Source organism: Epinephelus fuscoguttatus, linkage group LG17 (assembly GCF_011397635.1).
Source record: "Epinephelus fuscoguttatus linkage group LG17, E.fuscoguttatus.final_Chr_v1".
Lineage (NCBI taxonomy): Eukaryota > Metazoa > Chordata > Actinopteri > Perciformes > Serranidae > Epinephelus > Epinephelus fuscoguttatus.
The window spans coordinates 23,064,245-23,085,642 of NC_064768.1; the positions used below are offsets into that span (position 1 = coordinate 23,064,245).

Below are 21,398 nucleotides of genomic sequence, written 5' to 3' on the forward strand. Positions count from 1 at the left end.
GTCTTTATTTGAATAACAAAATGGACATCCTACACAGAACACATAATGCAAGTTAACAATACAAAATCTACAAAATGATACAGTGACAAAGTTTTTTTGTTCGACAGGTATCAACTGTACAGTATAAATGGATACAATACTGTGTTTTTTTCCTTTTAATTGATTCATCTATATTTGGCACTTGACCACAAGATGCTATTGAAGTGAAATGTGAGACTGGCATACCTGATCACCTACTTCAAATGTGCAGAAGCCCAAGAATTTATCACAGCTATTTTGTCCTCCCCAGAGGTCGTCACTCATCTGCCTGTGAAGACTACGAAATTTCATGTATGTTTCAGACCAGCAGGCGAAAGTTAAGCAGAATGGAAGCAGTACTATCAGTAAATCCTTCGAAAACACAGTGAGGTTTGGTGGATGCTGCTGTTAACTCGCTACCAACGTCAGCGCATTGTTCTGCGAGTCGTTACTGTGTGTCATAGTCATAAAAATATTGTCACAGTAGCAAAGAAAATGTCTTATAATATCATTTGTTTTTAAAACTTGGTGCACATTCATGAGATGAAAAGTCACATTTGCACAAAACTTGAGATTTGCAGATGCTATTGTAGCATCGTTATGACGCATACACCACTGGGAGACTGCTTACACACTGATTACACACAGTACAGGAACTTAATGACTGCCAGCACTTCCTGGGAAATATGGTGTCAGCAGAGGGGCATCTTGGGATTAAACTGAGATCTGTAGCTATTTCCTCTCTTAAAAAGGACAAAAATAACAAGCTACAAACAAATGTAGCGGTGGATATTGGAGGCTGAATGCATAGCAATATGTGTGGTCCTCTCCTTTATAACATCTCTAGCATAAATATGAGTGAATATACTGTACAACTTTCTTTCATATCATATTTGTCAAGTAAAAGAAAATAAAATGTTTATCATCACATTCCAATAATTTATATGTCAAAAAAAAAAAAATTCCACTGCGGCAAATTGCCACAGAGTGATCACAGAGTAAAAGAATATATAAGTAACATACTATATATTCATATAACATCTAACTTTTTTCTTTTTTTTTTTTGTGCTTATACACATGTTGAATCGTAGTTGAAGAAAGAGAATCACAGCTCGGTTTATACGCACGTGTCAAGTTCATGTGTTTATCAGTAAAATGATGATGGAGGTGTGAGTGTAGATTTGTGTGTACGTGTGAGGACACAGAACTTGGCATAAAAAGTCACTTTCAACAGACGGTTGTAATCTGTAGTCGAAATATCCCCCTTCATTTAGAAATCTGAGTCAGTTTTGGTTTGATGTAACATTCATCACAAAAATACATTAAAAAAAAAAAAAGCTTTCATCCTTTCTAAAATTCTTCTAGGGTTAAAACTACATTTTCTAGATCTCCTGTCTACACACTGTAAGCTGTGAACACTTGTCGTCCCAAACTCACATACTTCATTTCATCCAGTGTTAACGTGAAATTAGACTGCAATACTTTGTGAAGATCTGTCCGTCGTCACTAAAAAACCCGGGTCAGTTAAAAGAAAACAAAATGATCAGGGATCGTGTTTCAAAAAGAAAAGAATTAAAAGAAACAGCGAACTTGGGTTCGGCTAAGTGTACCTCACGAACCTGTTGGATTATCCTTGCCGGCCTTCTTCCCAGACAGACGTAGCAGAACGTCGATTCAGTGTTTAACAAGTCTTTGATGGGATTTCAGTCCTGTGAGTTATGTTTGTACCGTTTATGAGACCCATGACGTCTGTGGCGCTTGACCTGGCATAGAGGCACATGTACAGTTTGTGCGTGTGGGCGTCTGAAAGATTATATATGCAGCAGGCTTTGGTATTTGAAGTATGTACAGTTACATGTCGCCTGTGTGTGTGTGTGTGTGTGTGTGTGTGTGTGTGTGCGTGTGTGTGCGTGCATGTGCATGTGCCTCTAAACCTCAAGTGATCAAATGTCAACAATCTCAGGTGGGTCAGCTGGGAGAGGTTTTGAAAATGTGTTAAATTCAACAAACAAAAAGTCCAGTTTCCTACTGCCCAGCACTGCTGGGGTCGCACTGAAGCAGTCGCACGATGGAGGGGTCGTTCCTCGCTCCCTCAACAAACTCCTCAAGGGACAGTTTACCTGAGAGAGAGAGAGACGGAGATTATTATTTAACTGTCTTGCTTCTTCGTTACAGCAGATCTAAGATGATCAAGAACAGATTAAAACAAAACAAAGAGTAGATATCTTTCCTGAGGTGATGTGACACGTCATTATCAAAGTTATTTGCCTGCAGTTTGGACTGCAGGAGTGCATGTTCAGAACTTCTCCAATGTTGCCAGACTGGGTGATTATCCACTTCTTTTCCTTAATTTGGTAGATTGTGACCTTTTCTCTTTTTTTTAATGAAAAGTTAGGCTATATTTCAATACACTGGCTCATATTCCCCTTTGTGTTGTATGACTGATATTGACAGGGCACTGAGTTCAGTAGTATGGAGTCATAGGAGAGCCATTAAAAAGAATAAATGCGTAATGGAAATATCGAGACACATAAATAAAAAAATAAATAAAGTAAATTTATAAAATGTGGAAGTATCAGGATAAAAAAATAAGTAAGTAAATAAATTAATATAAAGATATTAATAAATATAAAGAAACATAATGAGAAGAATAATTAACTAAATAAAAAAGACAAATAAATAAAAAAATTAATGAGTAAACTAAAGAATGTAGAAATATAAAGAGTAATAAATAAAAAATAAGTAAATAAAGAAATATAAAGATATAAAGAAATATAAAGACAGATAAAGAGCTGGAGCCTATCCCAGCTGACATCGGGCGAGAGGCAGGGTACACCCTGGACAGGTCGCCAGACTATCGCAGGGCTGACACATAGAGACAAACAACCATTCACGCTCACATTCACACCTATGGACAATTTAGAGTTATCAATTAACCTAGTCCCCAATCTACATGTCTTTGGACTGTGGGAGGAAGCCGGAGTGCCCGGAGAGAACCCACGCTGACACGGGGAGAACATGCAAACTCCGCACAGAAGGGCTCCCCTGCCCGGGATCGAATGTGATGTGAGGCAAGAGTGCTAACCACCACACCACCGTGCCACCGATGCATTTATTTTTATAAAATTTAATTTATTTATTAGCCTTTAATTTTTTTTTTTTTTTACTTTGCTGTTCTTATGGCACTCCTATGACTCCTTATAAGTAGGCTCAACATGCAGAGGCTGATAATAGATGACCAATCAGTTTATTATAACCAGGTTGAAACTGTTCTTTTTCGAGTTATCATTTGATCATAGCTGTGTGATAAAAGCCTTTTATGACAGGCTCCAGGCTCTGATCTGTGTCAGTCAAACCTGGCAACACTGAATTTTATTAAGGCTGATGCAAAATTGATCAACCAATAGCAGCCGGAATAAAATAATATGCGATGGATCACTGTGTTCATACTGTTTCAGCAGAAAACTCTGCTGCAGAGTGAAAGGAAAAATCTGAGAACTAACCATCTCGATTTGTGTCCATCTGCCTGAAGATCTTGTCTGTGCGCTTCTCAGGTGTGGACTCATCCTCAGGCATCTTCATCACAGAGGAAACCATCTTGTAAATAGCCTGAAGATGGGGGGACACATCAGAAGGAAATTATTAACACAAGTATCATTATGAAAGCTTTTATGTGTCTCACTGCATAGCAGATATCTCAGTCAAATACTCCAACAAACAATACAACCATAAAGAGTCTACAGTCGGATCACGTTCCATATCAGTTATTCTGTCCAGGAGCACAACTGCAAGCACAGTTGCATCAGCCGGATTGTTGCAAAGTGCAGTGAAATATACAGTATATGCAATCCATCAATCAACTTATCTCCTCAGGGAGGAAGAGAGATAAAGGATTACTTTCATTATGTTTGGCTCTGGGGCCTGATTTGACTCTGCAGAGACACACAGGAAGTCTTCATGTCTAAAAGACGTAGGTTAGGCTTTTAGAATTAAAGATACATCAAGAAAAGTGAGTGTGTTTGCTTCTGTGAAGGTTTCTGAGATATTTAAAAGCTGCAGCTGTCTTTAACCTTCATATGTGTGACATGTTCCTCATAATAATGAACAGTGTGTTGGCTCATCTGTCCAGATAGCGAAGAACCAGAGCAGCTGTGTTAATCTGTATCACACACACACCACTGAGACGGCGATCATTCTTATTATCAGGTAGTTAGTGTTAGATTGTGTGTTGACTTTTTAAATTAGTTGATCAATCAAAGTCTGCAGCCACAAAATCTAAATTATTTAATTACATATAATGATAAGACACAAGCAGCTCCAAGCATTTGAATAAGGGTTAGAAAATGTTTTGCATTTGTAGTAGATAAAGGGATAAATAATTAATTAAAATAATGTAAATTAAAATATCAGTATTTCTGCTGATCTTATCGCTTCATCAAGTAGTTGGCATTAACAGTTATTGTTGTTCTGACGCTAATTTGACAGCTTTATTGAGGAAGATAACTCCAGAAAATAAGGTTACAGAAACTTTATATATAGTTGAAACAAATAAGTAGATTAAATCGACTGACAGAAAATTAATCAATTAATTAGTTTCAGTAATTTATCAGGTAACAGCTTCTTGTATGTCAGCCCTGTCTCTTAGAAATTGTTTTCATACAACTAATTTGAAACAGCAAATATACTTTTGAGGGAAACAAAGCCGAGCGAGATTCGTTTTCTATAAACATAATGAGGAAATGTTGCTAATTAATTAATCTGGCAAGTTGCAAAAACGTTCAGCAAAATGTTCACTGACAACATATTTAATTCGTTTTACCCCCAAAAAAGGCATTACATTTGTAATACACTGTCTACCATTATTATTTTATTATGACCTTTCTTATTAAAATTTATCCAAAATCATGATTTTTCTCTAACCTCAACCAAAGTGCTTTTGTGACCCGAGTACGGACGCCAACCCGAAGTCCTAGTGTCACAGTGTATGTCGATTATTTCCCCTGACCATCTCCCTGCACGTTCACTGATGTAGTGTTTCATCGACTCAAAGAAACGTTGTCTCTGAACATATCCAGGCAACGATTATGTTACCACAGCGTAATTATGGATGCAATCCACTCATACTAAGTGGAATTTCTAGGACGCAGGGTTGGAAATGTGAAGATGTGTTGCTTTTCTGTGTTTTATATCCGGCAAATTTAGTATCTTACAGTTTTGGAGCATCGGTCAGACGAATTATAATACTTAAGACGCCACATTGGATTCTAGGTAATTGTGATAAACATTATTTACAACTTTTCATGGACATGGGAACTGTCAGTCAATCCAAAAAAAAAAAAACATAACTGAAGAAATGTTAGTTAAAATAATCATTGGACTGACAGATATTTTGCCCTCTACACATAAACACACACACTCACTTCACACGCTATAAATACAGAACGCTGATTGGAGAATGGGATTACACATTCTTTGGCACTCTGCTCGTTTTAGCACTGTGATGTGTGATGTAACGACATGTGTAAGGGATTGCTGCTGTGTGTGTCTGACGCTCTGACAGAAGTCTGAACCATTTATCCAATAAGACGCGGAGCCCATGTGAGACTATTTGTTGCACAGCGGGGACAGCTCTAGAACGGCAGAGCCGATGGATGCAGCACTGCTGAGTCAATAGGAGAATCAGAGGAGGGCCGCTCCCCTCTAGAAATACACCAAAGTGTTATTTAGAGGCGTATGACGGCTCGAGAGGAACTGCTGGTCTCTAAAATTACACAGCAGCTGGTTTTCCTGCTGTGGGCAGCCAAATGGTGCAGAACACAGAGGCAGATGGATATATGATGTAGCAGCTGGTGTGGATGGCTGAGCAAAATGTTGCTTCGCTGCAGAAGAAGTTTTAGGACCAGGGAACATGGTGTTACCATGATGGCCACTGCAATACTGAGGGATATATAAAGCTAGAAAAGCAGAGTCTGAATAGTTGAGTGAAACAGAAATTAACATGGAGGGAACCAAAACAGAGCGACACCCAAACAGTAAACCCACCGTTACAATCTCCAGCATCTCTGCCTTGCTAATGTATCCGTTCCCGTCCAGATCGTACATACTGAACGCCCACTTCAGCTTCTGGTCCAGCCGACCACGAGAGGTGACGCTCAGGGCGATGATGAACTCCCTGAAGTCTATAGTCCCATCTCCGTTGGCGTCAAACGTGCGGAAGACGTGCTCAGCAAACTTGGAGGCGTCTCCGTAAGGGAAGAAGTTGGCGTAGATCTTCTTGAACTCCTCCATGGATAACGCGCCGCTGGGGCAGTCCCGCAAGAAGCCCTTGTACCACTCCATGATCTCGTGCTCGGTGAAGTCCGTGTTCTCCATCAGGTCCTGCATGACGTCGGGACGGAGCTTGCTGTTCTGTTTGCCCATGGTCGCTGCTGTTGATGAAGCTGTGGGTGATGTGAGGGCAGCGGTGATTTAGACTGCTGATGGTGAGAGAGAGAAAGAAAGAGAGACAGAAAAAGGTTGTTAGAAACAATCTGAAATGACCTTGAGCCTTTTTGATGCAAGAGGGAGGAGGAAGGACAGAAATCTTTTTAGTTTTACAAGCAACTTGTAAATGTGACGATAACAGTACTAAAAATAAGTGATTGGTCGTGACACAACATCCACATTGCGAAGACAAAAACGATTAAAACCAGGACAGTTGGACAATAGTGACATTGTTTTAGAGGAACAAATGTTTTACTTCTAACAGCGGACAGTGGCAGTCTAGATATCTTAGGTGTTGAGACTTAATTTTTGGACACTTTCAGCCAGGCAGGGATCTTTGTCTCCTTCTGGCTGTCCTTCATTTGCTTATAAAGGGGAATACGACTGCTTTCACTGAAGTTGAGCTCATCATCGTTGAAGGACACCCCCATTTAGGAAACATGATTCATTGTTACTATGGCATTTTCATTGGGTTAACGCGATGGCATAAAATAATAAGAATTTTACCAGTAAGCTTAACAAATTATAAGTCGATAATAAATCGACTAATCACAAATACATCTTAAAAAACAGAATAATAAATACATCTCATAGGACACAGACAATACAGTTTAACAGTACAGTGTGGACACAACACCAACACACATCATCAACATTCACTCTCTGCCTGCTCCTGATGAAAACGTCTGCCTCTTAGCTCCTAAAAACAAGACAAGCTATCATATACCAGCTACACTGCTAAATAATTTCCTGTGGGAAACCCTGTGGGGAGTTTTGGGATGTCAGAGTGCCCTGACATTATGTGTACATACGCTGTTAACATCACAGTGTTGTTATCACAAAGAGCTGTTATTGAAACTTGAGTAGAAGTGTTACAGGTCCTGAGACATCAGCTGCTCAAAATTGGTCCCTATTAACCTCTGACTTCTAAAAAAGGGACATTTACATGATGGAAAATGCAGTATTCAAAACAAACTGTGGATTATACATTGTTTTTGTCAATGGTTTTTCTTCACATCATCCCTAAGTTGAGTGTGTGTTCGTGTGCACGTGCACAACAAGAATTCAGTCTTGCACCTGCAGCAGAAGACCACCAAATGTTTTCATGGTGCACAATCACACACAGCTACATCCACACTTACAGTGTAGCACACACACCCTGCTGATAAGCCCAATGCATGCCAATGTGTCTGTGCGTGCATCTCTGCAGATGCATCTTCCATTTCCTGCAGGAACTACAATGCTGTTGCCTCCACACACACATACACATCCTCTGTATTAATAGTCAAAATATTTGTTGACCTAGTTTGGGTGCTTTTGAAGTAAAACCTGAAGAAACAGACACAATATATGAGAGAAAGCCCTAGAGTCCAATTTGACTTGTGCTTTCCAAGTGTATAAAAAGATGTATACAAGCCACCAGGCTGACCCAACTTGGTGTGTCTAATAAAAATCACACTCCTCTGTAATGAATGAGTCGCTGCAGAAAATGAACAGGGAGCCTTAACACTCGACAGAAGACGCAGTTCATCATTTAACCCTGCGGCTAATGTGCTTAGCACTTTCCCCCGTCAGACTGCTAGCTGCTGCTCAGCTCTCCAGGCTAAAGAGAAGAGAGAGGCTGTTCCAAGCTTAGCTGAGGATAATGACAGATACAATCAGCAATGTCAGGTCAGGCCAAAGCAAATTACTGTGCAGGTAGCTTGTTCCAGGAAGGGAAACAAAAATCTGTCACCTCTGTGTTCCCGGTCAACGTTTGTACCTCCTCTTGCTTTGTTTAAAGACCCCAGAGCTAAAACATGAAACCGCTGTTGCGCTTTACACTGATGCATTAATTAAGACCATCAAGACTGAAAATGAGCTGCCATCACGTTTACTTCGCTGCAAAGTGCGTGCTCTTCTTGCTAATTACAATAAACTTGGCGTTAATGGAAAGCGCTGCTTCAGTGACAAACTCAACAGGAAACAGAGCATCTTGAAAACACTGCACAAACTGACTCAGCAACTTTGGCATTTTAAGTGAAACTGTACGAATGCGAGAAAGCGGATGCAGTTTGAATTAAACTGCATTTTCATTAGTTCTGTTAAGTGCTAATGCGAGGACTCAATATTCTTCTTCTCCCTTTGTTTCACATTCGTATGTTCCATAAAACAGCCAACTATAATCCTTTAATTAACTCAGAGTAAACAATGGGCTCTAGCAATGTGGCAGCACCCTCTAATGACTTCCCGGCTGTTACCCCCAGTTCAATTCAATGCCAGCATGAAAAGGAGATTAACACCTGTTTACACAGTCATCGCTCCTGGAAGAAAACACAGCAGCAGCTACACAGCGGGGGTCCAATGTGAACTGCTGATATGCAGACTGGAAGTACGTCTGCCTTTAAATTAGACCGAAGCAAACAGTCTAGACCTGAACGGAGCAATGCTGGGCCTGTTGACAGTACAACAATAAAAGCTAAGATATCGGCTAATATGCTCGTAGATAACTTTATTAAAACAAGACATTTTTTGTGCTCAATATTGTGATGTTTCTCTGTTTTCTGGTGCTTTATAAATGAAATGATTAATCAAGAAGATAATTCACTGGTTAATCAATAATGAAAATAATCATTAGTTGCAGCCTGAGCAAATTTACCACTGAAATACTCCCAAAATCTTCATTCAAAGGCCCGTGAGCACACCCATATTGCATGAACACAGGCGTTTTCAATTACTCTCTCTGATTAGGCCTCTTCTCAGGACTGTTTTTCTCACAGCAGACATTTCGGCTCGTCACCGCTGGGGAAGCACAGGTGTAACAAATACTATTGATTACATGTCCTAGTAAGCCATTCCAGTGAGCCAGCATGCACAGCACCAAAACCCTGAAGCTCCTAAATGGACCGCATCGTTATTAAATCATTATTTACACCTGTGCTTTTCCTGCTGTGAGACATCAAAATGTCTGCTGTAAAAAAACGGAGCAACCTGAGCAGAGGAAATAAAGAAAGGAAATAAAGGATTCCCTGGGACAAAGATTGTTAATTATACATAACTGAATGGTGTCATTTGAAAAATAAATCTTAGCGGCGTATATTCAAGTACTAGTGTTCCTGTTTTAGACATAAACTAAAAAACAAAACTAAAACTAGAAAAGTGTGCTCTGTAGAGTGCAGATCTCCAACAGGTGGCTAGAGCTCCCTCACATTCAAGATGGCAACGAAGATGACAAAACAGGACTTTCTTTTCATCGTGTATCATGCCTGACTTTAGAGGATCATGATATATCAGGTACAGAATAAATCTGCAGATGCTCTGATTCAAAATGAGACCAAGCTTTTGAGCCACGATGAGGACAGAAATGTGACCTGTGGTTTTTAACTGAGCCCCTACCAGCCGGTTAAGAGGAGTGAGGTGTCGGGATTTTCAACAATTATGAACCACTGCAACCATGAGAAGTTTTGCACATACAGCCATGAATGTGCACACAAAATATGAGGCTGACTGGTCCAATAAAGTATTCATGACTAGCTGAAGATAGACAGATACAAACTCTCAGACACACACCATTGAAAGCATGGTCGGCTCACGCCTGGTGGCGATAACAAGCCAGCACATACTTGTCAGCTGATTCAACAACTGAATTTGTTACTTGTTAAATTAGATTCACCATAGGACCACGACAGAAGTTCTGACACAACAGCACACAGTGAGACGAACAGCTTGAATTCGTCCTCTCCTGTGTTCAACTTCAACCTCAACTTTACTGATAATCTGCAAACAGCATCTGACATCTGCCATATATTTGTGCACAATCTTGAATTTTTGCAGCCAGGAAGTGAGACAAAGAGAACAAACCGTAGCTTACATGTTGTGGGCAGAAGGATAATGATCACACTATAGCCTGACTGGACCAAAGTGACATTGGCAGGCATGTTTACATGCAGTTTAATGTGCTGCAGCTAAACTTACATTAGTGGAGCACTTTTCAACATGCTCATTCAACAAGCTGGGGGGAGGACAACAAGTGTGTTAATGTTTGTAAGATCGATAAGAAGGAGACTTTAGCAGGAAAACTAATGTCGGTTCTTCACCATAGAAACCAAGTACACAGAACAACATCACCGTAATTTTCCTACTCACCGTATGCACCCAATCAAAGTTAGAAATGTTTCTTGTCACACCTCGAGCCTGCTTCACTTGGATACATAAATCATGTTTGAGGTGTGACTATCAACTGGGAGCATCTCAGTACACAGTCAGTATACCCTGCACACACACAGACACACACAAGACTGTCATTCTGCTAATCAACAGGTTGACGTCACCATGACTACCTCTATTCATTTCATTCACCCGCTCCTTCTTTGTCTCATGCAGTAACCCAGAGCAGTACGTTCTGTACAACCTGCATTTAAATATTTTAATGGATTACGAAGCGTTTTTAGCAGCCAGTTGGCAAAAAAAAAAAACATATTACTTTACACGCTGTCTTTGATAGCATTTAATTATACTTTCTGTGCAGAACTGACGGCTTGTTTTAATTGTTTGCTTTCAGCTGCGGCTCTAATCATACAGGCGCCTTTCAGCCAAACTGTTTACACACAGAGCCGACTAAAATGTTTCTCTCCACATGACTCTAAACGATGGAAGCAAGGTTAATTAGTGTTATTTTTACTGGCTTCACAGCAACATATCATCATGACATTTTTCACTTTTTTTTTTTTTTTTTTTTTACATTTAATGGAAAATATTATTAATTGACTAATTGGTGACGGAAATAATTCGTTGCAGCTCTATTGTGTCTTATGAACTCGTCTTTGTCTCATACTGGATGCTCTATTATTTTCATATTCACAATTTTACTTATATGTTGAAGTTATGCTGGTTTTTAGACAATACAGCTGGGGGTTGTTTGTGTGTGGAGTTTGCATGTCACTCCCTGTGGGTTTTCGCTTCCTCCCACAGTACACAGACATGCAGGTATTGCTCCATGTGTACAGTGTGTATGAGCAAAAATGTAAGTTGTTGTGAGTCTGCTAAACAAGTGTAATGTAATTTAAAATCTAATGCTAGCACTGCACCCCATCCCTCTCTCTCTCCCGTCTATGGATGGATTACTGTTTGGATGGATTACTGAACAGGCCTATCGGGCACAGGCTCAGGGGCCTCAAGTGTCAGGGTGGCCCCCTGGCCTTCATCTGCAAAATGACACTTGAAGAGACACATACTAACCAGGAAGAGACTCCAAATGATCAGGGAGAGACACAAAATGACTACAAAGAGACACAAAAAGACCAGAAAGTCACAAAATGTCGACAAAGGGATGCAAAACAGCTGCAAAGAGACACAATGAAACTCATGACGACTAGGAAAAGGAAATACAAAGAGATGCAAAACACCTGCAAAGAGACATAAAAGACTTATGATGACTAAATTAGATGAAAAAACAGCTGCAAAGGGACATAAAAAGACACAAAATGACTACAAGGAGACACAAAGAGACACAAAATGACTACAGAGACACAAAACAGCTGCAAAGAGACATAAAAAGATTCATGACTAAGTCTTTTTTTCCCCCCAAGACAAACTGCCCAAAATATTAACTGGTTCCAGCATCAAAAATGTGGATATTTCCTAATTTTCTTAACCTTATATGACTGTAAAATTAATGTATTTGGGTTTTAGACTGTCGGTCACAGACTGGATTGATCATGAAAATGATCAGCAGATTAATTAATAATGAAAATAACTGTTAGTTGTAAGTAAGCAACCCTGAAACCTTAAGTAGTAGATGCTAGTGTTGTCAAAAATATTGACTTATCGATGCTTATTGGTTTCAGTATTCATTTTTCACTGTATCCATACACCGGTACCAGCTGCAGTTTATCGCTCTCTGTTACTGTCAGTATCGATTTTTAATGTTTACTACAGTCATTCTGCTGTTCTCTGCTACTAAACAAGACGAGGAAGGTCTTCGTTGTCATGTTATAGCCTTGTTACGTATATATACAGTACAGGCCAAAAGTTTGGACACACCTTCTCATTCAATGTGTTTTCTTTATTTTCATGACTATTTACATTGTAGATTCTCACTGAAGGCATCAAAACTATGAATGAACACATGTGGAGTTATGTACTTAACAAAAAAAGGTGAAATAACTGAAAACATGTTTTATATTCTAGTTTCTTCAAAATAGCCACCCTTTGCTCTGATTACTGCTTTGCACACTCTTGGCATTCTCTCCATGAGCTTCAAGAGGTAGTCACCTGAAAAGGTTTTCCAACAGTCTTGAAGGAGTTCCCAGAGGTGTTTAGCACTTGTTGGCCCCTTTGCCTTCACTCTGCGGTCCAGCTCACCCCAAACCATCTCCATTGGGTTCAGGTCCGGTGACTGTGGAGGCCAGGTCATCTGCCGCAGCACTCCATCACTCTCCTTCTTGGTCAAATAGCCCTTACACAGCCTGGAGGTGTGTTTGGGGTCATTGTCCTGTTGAAAAATAAATGATCGTCCAACCAAAGCAAACCGGATGGGATGGCATGTCGCTGCAGGATGCTGTGGTAGCCATGCTGGTTCAGTGTGCCTTCAATTTTGAATAAATCCCCAACAGTGTCACCAGCAAAACACCCCCACACCATCACACCTCCTCCTCCATGCTTCACAGTGGGAACCAGGCATGTGGAATCCATCCGTTCACCTTTTCTGAGCCTCACAAAAGACACGGCGGTTGGAACCAAAGATCTCAAATTTGGACTCATCAGACCAAAGCACAGATTTCCACTGGTCTAATGTCCATTCCTTGTGTTTCTTGGCCCAAACAAATCTCTTCTGCTTGCTGCCTCTCCTTAGCAGTGGTTTCCTAGCAGCTATTTGACCATGAAGGCCTGATTCGCGCAGTCTCCTCTTAACAGTTGTTCTAGAGATGGGTCTGCTGCTAGAACTCTGTGTGGCATTCATCTGGTCTCTGATCTGAGCTGCTGTTAACTTGCGATTTCTGAGGCTGGTGACTCGGATGAACTTATCCTCAGAAGCAGAGGTGACTCTGGTCTTCCTTTCCTGGTCGGTCCTCATGTGTGCCAGTTTCACAGTAGCACTTGATGGTTTTTGCGACTCCACTTGGGGACATATTTAAAGTTTTTGCAATTTTCCGGACTGACTGACCTTCATTTCTTAAAGTAATGATGGCCACTCGTTTTTCTTTAGTTAGCTGATTGGTTCTTGCCATAATATGAATTTTAACAGTTGTCCAATAGGGCTGTCGGCTGTGTATTAACCTGACTTCTGCACAACACAACTGATGGTCCCAACCCCATTGATAAAGCAAGAAATTCCACTAATTAACCCTGATAAGGCACAACTGTGAAGTGGAAACCATTTCAGGTGACTACCTCTTGAAGCTAATCGAGAGAATGCCAAGAGTGTGCAAAGCAGTAATCAGAGCAAAGGGTGGCTATTTTGAAGAAACTAGAATATAAAACATGTTTTCAGTTATTTCACCTTTTTTTGTTAAGTACATAACTCCACATGTGTTCATTCATAGTTTTGATGCCTTCAGTGAGAATCTACAATGTAAATAGTCATGAAAATAAAGAAAACGCATTGAATGAGAAGGTGTGTCCAAACTTTTGGCCTGTACTGTATATCTTTTAACAAACGTTTTACATTAAATGCCCTTAATGTCAGTTTTTCCCTGTAGTAGATGTTTGAGTATCGATGTTTTTCAAGGTACTGAATCAAAGTTAGAAATTCCAGTATCGTCACAACTAGGGTTGAAGCTGTATACCGGTTTTAAGGTGTACCATGATATAAAAATTGACAGTTATCAAACCGAGCACATTTGCTTATCTACGAAACTGGACAAATGCAACTGTATTGAGAATATTTTTTTCCACAAAGGAGACTTTTACACAAATTTCCATTTTTAAAAAATGGTTTCAAGTTTCATTTTACTTTTTACACATAATTCCAGTTAAAAAACAGTTTCCAGTTTCACTTATAGTAATGATAGTCATTCCTTTAAGAGCCACTTTGACATATGATAATAATAATTCTGTAATATTGTGCTGTTTTCTGACATGGTTATCATACCATGAAAATCTCACACAACACTATTAGATGCACACTCTAATTACCTGACACATTTCAATATTTAATGCAAAAGTAATGAGGGTTCATATCTTTGCATTCACTGAAAATGACCTGCTTTTATTTTGAAGAGACATCTATTTACTCCTGACATGAAGCAAGAGGATGAAATCCCACACAACTGAGCTGCAGCAGCTGAACGATTGACTCATTCTTGCTGTTTGAGTCAAAAGCCCTCAACACGGCATTCCTCCTGGAACATCTTGTTGCCCGCTTACGTAACAGGCACAAGTCTCCATTTAGATCCTTCAGGTAAATCTTAAACCAAAGGTCCCACAGATAATCCCCGACAGCAGGAGAAAGCTGAGGGGAGGCCTGACTGAGCAAGGGGGACTCAAAGAGACCCGATGAGCGATAGCGAGTTTATGAATGATACATTCATAATGCAACATGATCCCTCTGTGATCAGCCTGCAGAGCTGAGGCCAGTCATTCTCCACCTAACAGAAGATCTGCGAGCTGTTTGCACCCACAGGTCAAAATTAAATAATTAGGTTTCATTTCAGCTGTGATAAAATACCTAAAAACAACAACTTTATCAGATTAAACCCATTCAGCCGAGGACAAATTGGAACAAACCTGAGAGGCAGCAGGTCGAGTTAGAGTTAATTTTGATTTCAGGCACAGACACGTGATTTTGAGAACTGCAACATCACAAGGTGTCTTTTTTCTCTGCTGTTTAAGCGAGTAATTGATTCTGCAAGAGCACAGAGATGTGTGTTTGATTAACACAGTCCAACAACTGTGTTTACAGCAGCATGGAAAGAAACCATCAGGGAGGAGCTGAAAGCTGAGATTTTTTTGACATTTTTTGCTCAAAGAAATGACTTATCAGTCTCTCTGTCTCCTAGTTAGGGCACAAAAGGGGAAAAAAACATAAGGAGCAGGACTCAAAAGAGGCCCCGCGATATGATATCATCACGATACTTGACGTCATGATACAGTATAATTGGGATTTTAATCATTTGGGGATATGCTGAGTATTCCGATAACATAAACTACTGCAATATATTGCAACCAATTACCTTTTTTCAAAAGGAAAACTTGACAAACCCAGGCTGCTGCAAAGGACTCTGCCTACACGGGGCACACACTCTACTGGGTGAGCTAGAGGTCGCCCCACTTCAATCATTTTCATTGCATCAAAATGGCGTCCCTGTTGTCATACAGTATTGCACAGTATTGCACAGTAAGCACAGCCAGTATTCCCCTACCCTAAAAAATATATCAGTCAGTGTGAACGTAATAATAAAGAATCTATGGCCTCCCATGCTTAAGTGTGTACATGAATAAATACATTATCTTGTAGATGGAGAACATTTATGTGCAATTAAGAAAGCTGTTGACACTAAAAAGGCGTTGGTTGTCGTCACAACTGACTCTGGACGCTCTGCCAAAGATCAACATCAGTGTAATTAAAGTGCAATTAAGTTCAGTGCAGGCGACAAATGCTGACATGGCAGCAAACTCTCTAACACTACTGAGATCCTACAGCACATCAAAGACTCAACTCAAGACTACTCATTTAATCGCAGACTCACATCTACCTCTGCATATGAGCGACTGAAGACCACCAACAGCATGTTGAGAACATCAAAGTCATGTCAGAGCGCTTAAAGTAACTGAAACTCTAATGTTGAGCACAGAAAGCTTGCACGGTGTGTGTTCTCTGCAACAAATGAGTATACTTAAAAAAGAAAAAGGTTAAAACACATTAGCCATGACTCTTACAAGTCTGGCGTGTATGAACTACGAGGTTACGAGCTTCTCAGCTGTGCCATTTGGCTCAAATTTTACAGGATCTAAAACGGATGCCCTGCAGGTCTCCTCAACATCTCGACACACCACATACATCAGTCTCTGCAAAGGTCTTCTGCTGGCAGCCCGTTCGCAAACACATGTCAGCAGCACATTTCAAACCACTGTCGAACACAGCACGGCATAGCATTGGGAGCACCAGTGCTCACGTTACAAGTATCGTGAGGAGCGCTGTTCAGTGTAGCATGCTTTAATGGCTCCTTGAATGTCTGACTGCAACTCTATCTCCTGTGTTATTTAGTATAAGGTCAGGGCTGTTGGTTCGACCGGTACCAGAGTCTGTCTGGGGAAACTAACGTCTTCAGCAGAATAACTACCACTAAGCAAAAAGGATTAGAAAGTCAGGTAAAAGTTAAAGACTGTTTGACTTCTAGAAGTTAAATTAATCTTCCTGATTTGTATAATTTTGATGCCACAGTTTCCTGACATGGCTATCTGGTTTAAAGCTGAAACACTTGACTTGACTTTGGCTCCCAGCTTCTCCAGTGTGAGAATTTACTGCTTTTCTTTGTTATTTATGACACTAAATTCAATATATGTTGGTTTCTGGAGTGATGGCTGATAAAATTGGTGACTGATTAACAGATTATGATACCAGAACCAATACCAGTGCCCTCAAAGTAATACCAATACCAATACCGTACCTTATTTGTTACTGTTTTTCTACTTCAGTCAATACCCACATGTGAATGGAAGCATTCAGTTGCGTAAAATGCCAGTGTACTTTCGAATATGTTGGTGGCATCTCGTTACGCTGAACTGTTAACTCTGTCTTATATACTTCACCACACCAAAGACTATGTGGGTTTTAGCTGCTAGAACAGTCAGCAACATGTCACATTAAATTAAAGAATATTTGCGGTGACTGGCTGCGAGAGAAACATACAAATAGTCCATTTTTTCTGGATCTGGACAGAAAAGTTTCAAATGCAAGTACTAGCTGATTGGTGAAGTTTCAGTGCTACTTGGTGCAGGGTTATTTGGTCGAAACTTTAAGGCTACGGAGAACAGATACCAAGCAATGTCGGACAAAACAAAAAATTTGAGCACACCACCAAAGACTCTGAAAATTAAAAATTTTCTGTAATAATCAGCATGTTGGTCTACATATGAAGTAAACATAAGTTACAGCCAGCTTCCCCCAACATAAAATAGTTCACATTAAACTGAGGCTGAAGGTCAAATCACTACTATAACACAAAGTTTCATAGCAACAGCCCTAAAAATAGCCCCAACTTCCTCTTACACTTCCTTAATATTTGTGTTTATCACAACACTACCTTTATTATGGCCTCTATCTGTCATTTCAATGGACATCAGTGGAATGTGAATATTGGCAAATGCTCCGACACAACTGCCATTACGACTCAAATATTTGCACAATTGACAGGGTTTTATTGTTCTCAACATTTTGTTTCTTTAATGGCAGCCTTCAAATGTAATTGACGTGAATAACAACGTGTTTAAAAATCTGTTTCTCTCCTTGATTATTTCTTAAACCATTTCTTTACTTCTCCAAATCCCATCCATACTGCCTTTGAGAAACCTGAGGCAGCAACTTCATCATAATGCAGCACACATGTCATGAGCTCCCATTGTCAGCCGGAGAGCTTCGTGCGTCAAGGCGCTGCAGAAAACCACAATCATGACAGAGAAGCCATTATGAGGGAGCGAATGAGAACAAGATAAAAAAGTGTCACTGACAACAACTGCAAGAAGGCAGAGCTGCAGCACATTCAGGATTGGACAAACACACACACAAACACACACACACGATCGCAGCAAATTGTCACTGATTGCACGAGGAGAGTGCTGTTTACTTTGCACTGAATATCTAAAAGGGCGCCTCTCTCTGAAACAGCCTGTTGTAAAGACAAAGGCTACAGAGATGGAAATGTCAATCTGTCCGATGACTAAACAACTCCCACCCCTCTCAGCCACTGATATCTGCTGCACAGCATGTGTGAAAGGCGGCTTTCTATCTTAAATATTATCTATGTGACAGGCCGAAATCTGTTTCTTTATCTCAGCTTTTGAAGTGCTTTCTTCCCCCTTCAATTTAATCTTTCACTCATCTGTGCTTTCTCCTGATCACTCTCCCTGTCCGATTTCTCTAAAAAAGGTCTAATTCAATTCAAAAGAGCAGTGACTGCTTCACAGACGAATATAACTACAGAGGATGCTGCCACTGTGGTCAGTCTAGCCCAAAACAAACCCACGCACACAAAAATAGAACATCTGTTCAAATTTTGCATCTGCATGTAAGAGTTCAGCATCCTGAAATGTTCGGAGGGATGTTTTTTGACACCAAGGGGGCTATTATCTCGACTCCACCCTTGCGTCAGCACCTCTGCAGGTCTTTAAATTTTCTTGCTGTGTTGTGTTGGCTGCCTGAAGTGAAAGGAGGAGCCAGACGGAGTATTTCACTTCAGTTTTGGTTTAAATTCCCTAAAAACATTTCAGACATTTGGAAGCCACAGAGCTTTAAAGACAGCAAAACTGGATGTCACTACGTGTGTCTGTGATAGTTCTCCGTTTACTGTGTGTGAGTGAACCTACTTCCTCTCATTTCCTGCATCGACTTTTTTTTCATCCAGTGAACTCGAGCTGGTCTTATCACTGAAACATTTAATTTTCTCCTCATGCGTTTACTCGTGTCTTTCCACAACACCACCCGCTCTCGATCACTTCGTCAACACTTCACAGGGACCGCCAGAGGAAATTCAACAACGACAGGTTCTTGTTTAAATCCCACATCAAAACCAAACCAGTGGTGTTCAATTACCACAAGTCACCAGCCAGAAAAAAAGTAAATTTGCACAGAGACTCTTAATTCTACAAGTCACTTTGAGGGGCAGCAAACTTGTCTTCAGTCCTCAGTAGCAGCTTGACTGACTAATGAAAACCTGAAATCAGTATGGTCCACTGATAGACATGTAATGCAGAACTGCAACTAATCACTAGTCTCATTTGCTGGTTGTATTTTTGTTTCAATTATTTAGTCTGAATACTGTATAATAGAAAAGCAATACATTCTCATGTTATAGAAGCTGGAACATGTGAATTTTTGGCATTTTTATTTTATAAATGACTTGGCCTACACCACATTAGTCGATTAATGGACTTAATGTTTCAGCACTACTTGTTTTATATTGTTTGTGTCTTTGGATTTGGGCTCAAGAGAAACTGCGATCCTTTTTTCGCCCTCACCTTTTGACATTTAATAGACTAAACAATCAATGACTTCGCAATAATTAAAGTTATAATGACTGTAAATAATAGAAATGGGTTATTTATGCTCTAGTTAAAGTTTAAGTGTAAAGTTTCTTATTAAACATATTCGAGTAGGAGTAATTTAAACACCTCACTTTGGGCTGAGGGAAACTGCAATTTTGGGGGCCTATAAAGCAAGAGAAAGCTACAAATCCTCACTTTTATGGAGATGAAACCTTTACTAGATGTATAGATGTTTTAAGCTCTGAGTGCTACTTTCTGCCCAAGTCCTTGGTTTCTGAATATTTGGGAACTATAACAGATTGTATAGGAAGTATCACAAACAGCATTCATTCATTCATTCATTCATTCACAATAAAACAGGCATTTCAATTCACTTGTCAAGGTGAAGCACCACCAGTCCATTACTGCTACCTCCTGTCTGCTGCTTTAATCCACTGACTGACTGATGTGTATTTGCTGAAATGAGATACCCTTTCTCATTCAGCCATGTGTGGTGGCAGGACTCCCTTTTCACTTCCTGTCCTCACTGATTCCTCAATTAAATATGGAGAGTGTGTAAAGACAACGAGCACCTGTACCGGCTGCCCTGAGGGTTCATTTGGGACAGAGGAAGAAGCAGCTTCATCCGATTAGAAATCTAGGTAAAGCTTTATCCGCTGCTAGCATCTTGTAATGCTAGCGAACTGCAAAGTTGTGGAAGAAAATGAGCACAGTTATTCCTGCTGTGTTATACAGGTGAATAATAGTGTTAGTAAGAGTTTGTGGATGTAAAGTAGCCGCTTCATCCTGTAAACTCATCTCACCTGAGCTGCAGGCAAAAAAAAAAAGAAAAAAAAAGGAAAAGTAACAGGAAGCGGGTAAACTGCGAGGGAGGGACAACATTAGCGACAACTTACCTCGTATTTAAGTTGCGGTGGAAGGCCTGTTCAAAGTCTCCCTAATAGTCCATTACCTCGTGTCGAAAAGTTTCAGAGACGAGGGGGGCAACAGGTTGCAGGAGCCACTCAGGAGCTGCAGTTTCCCGGCTGCTCTCAGTCCAAACTCTGCCAGGCTTGTTCCGCTGCTCAGACTCCGCTTCGCCCTGCAGCCTCTCGCCGTGACGTCAGGCTGCTCGTCACGTGGTGCCGCGGCGGCCAATGGCAGGGGAAGCCGCGTTGTCCTGGCAACAAGAACCCGGCCCATCCGTGTGATTAGCATGTGAAAAATTCACACACAGAAGTTAGCTGTTTATGTGACTTATAAACTCTTTAAAACATGGTTATAATATGAATATAAGTACAAGTAGTTCTGTAGTATTAAAGAGTGGCAGTGTAGTGAAGCTGGCGTGTTTTATAATGTTTTAAATACCTCAGGAATGTGAAGAAATTGTGACACTTAATAGTGAAACCGGTTTGTTTTGGCACATACCACCTACAATACTACACATACAATAGGCCTACATTGTCATGTAGCTTCCCTTTTTCTGTTTATCTTATGTATTTTTTTCTACATATACTGCATAATGTCCTGTATTTAATTTATATCTCTATATCTTTCTCTTTAATTGTGATTCATGGTGCACATCTCCCCATTTCCTTTGCTGTTTTATCCCTTTTGCACCTTGAGGATCAATTAAGTGTTATTTTTTATGTTGTCTTTACTACTTAGTTTTATTTTGATTCAAATGTATTTTGATGCAAATGCAATTTTTAGCCATAGTTTTGCATGCATTATGT

At 40.2% G+C, this 21,398-nt stretch overlaps 1 protein-coding gene across 2 annotated transcripts; it reads right to left on the bottom strand.

The window, feature by feature from the left end:
• Nucleotides 1-219: 219 nt before the first annotated feature.
• On the bottom strand, nt 220-20,793 carry ncaldb (neurocalcin delta b). 2 transcript variants are annotated; one of them, XM_049602885.1, is made up of 4 exons: nt 20,580-20,793; nt 6,061-6,491; nt 3,522-3,627; nt 220-2,138 (listed from the first exon to the last, which is right to left on the bottom strand). In XM_049602885.1, exons 2-4 carry the CDS (start codon nt 6,436-6,438, stop codon nt 2,044-2,046), a joined length of 579 nt encoding a protein of 192 aa, XP_049458842.1. In that variant the 5' UTR covers nt 6,439-6,491; nt 20,580-20,793; the 3' UTR covers nt 220-2,043. The 2 variants fall into 2 exon arrangements, with proteins under 2 accessions (XP_049458842.1, XP_049458841.1); XM_049602884.1 differs by having other exon boundaries at nt 6,061-6,494; nt 20,580-20,792.
• Between the last annotated feature and the right edge of the window lie 605 nt (nt 20,794-21,398).

Bases quoted from the DNA above. Each gene is read 5' to 3' on its own strand.
- ncaldb (XM_049602885.1), bottom strand. From the start codon at position 6,438: ATGGGCAAACAGAACAGCAAGCTCCGTCCCGACGTCATGCAGGACCTG. The intron at 3,628-6,060 runs GTGGGTTTACTG...CCCCATCTTCAG, and splicing joins AGATGCTGGAGATTGTAACG to GCTATTTACAAGATGGTTTC. The intron at 2,139-3,521 runs GTTAGTTCTCAG...TCTCTCTCTCAG, and splicing joins GATGGACACAAATCGAGATG to GTAAACTGTCCCTTGAGGAG.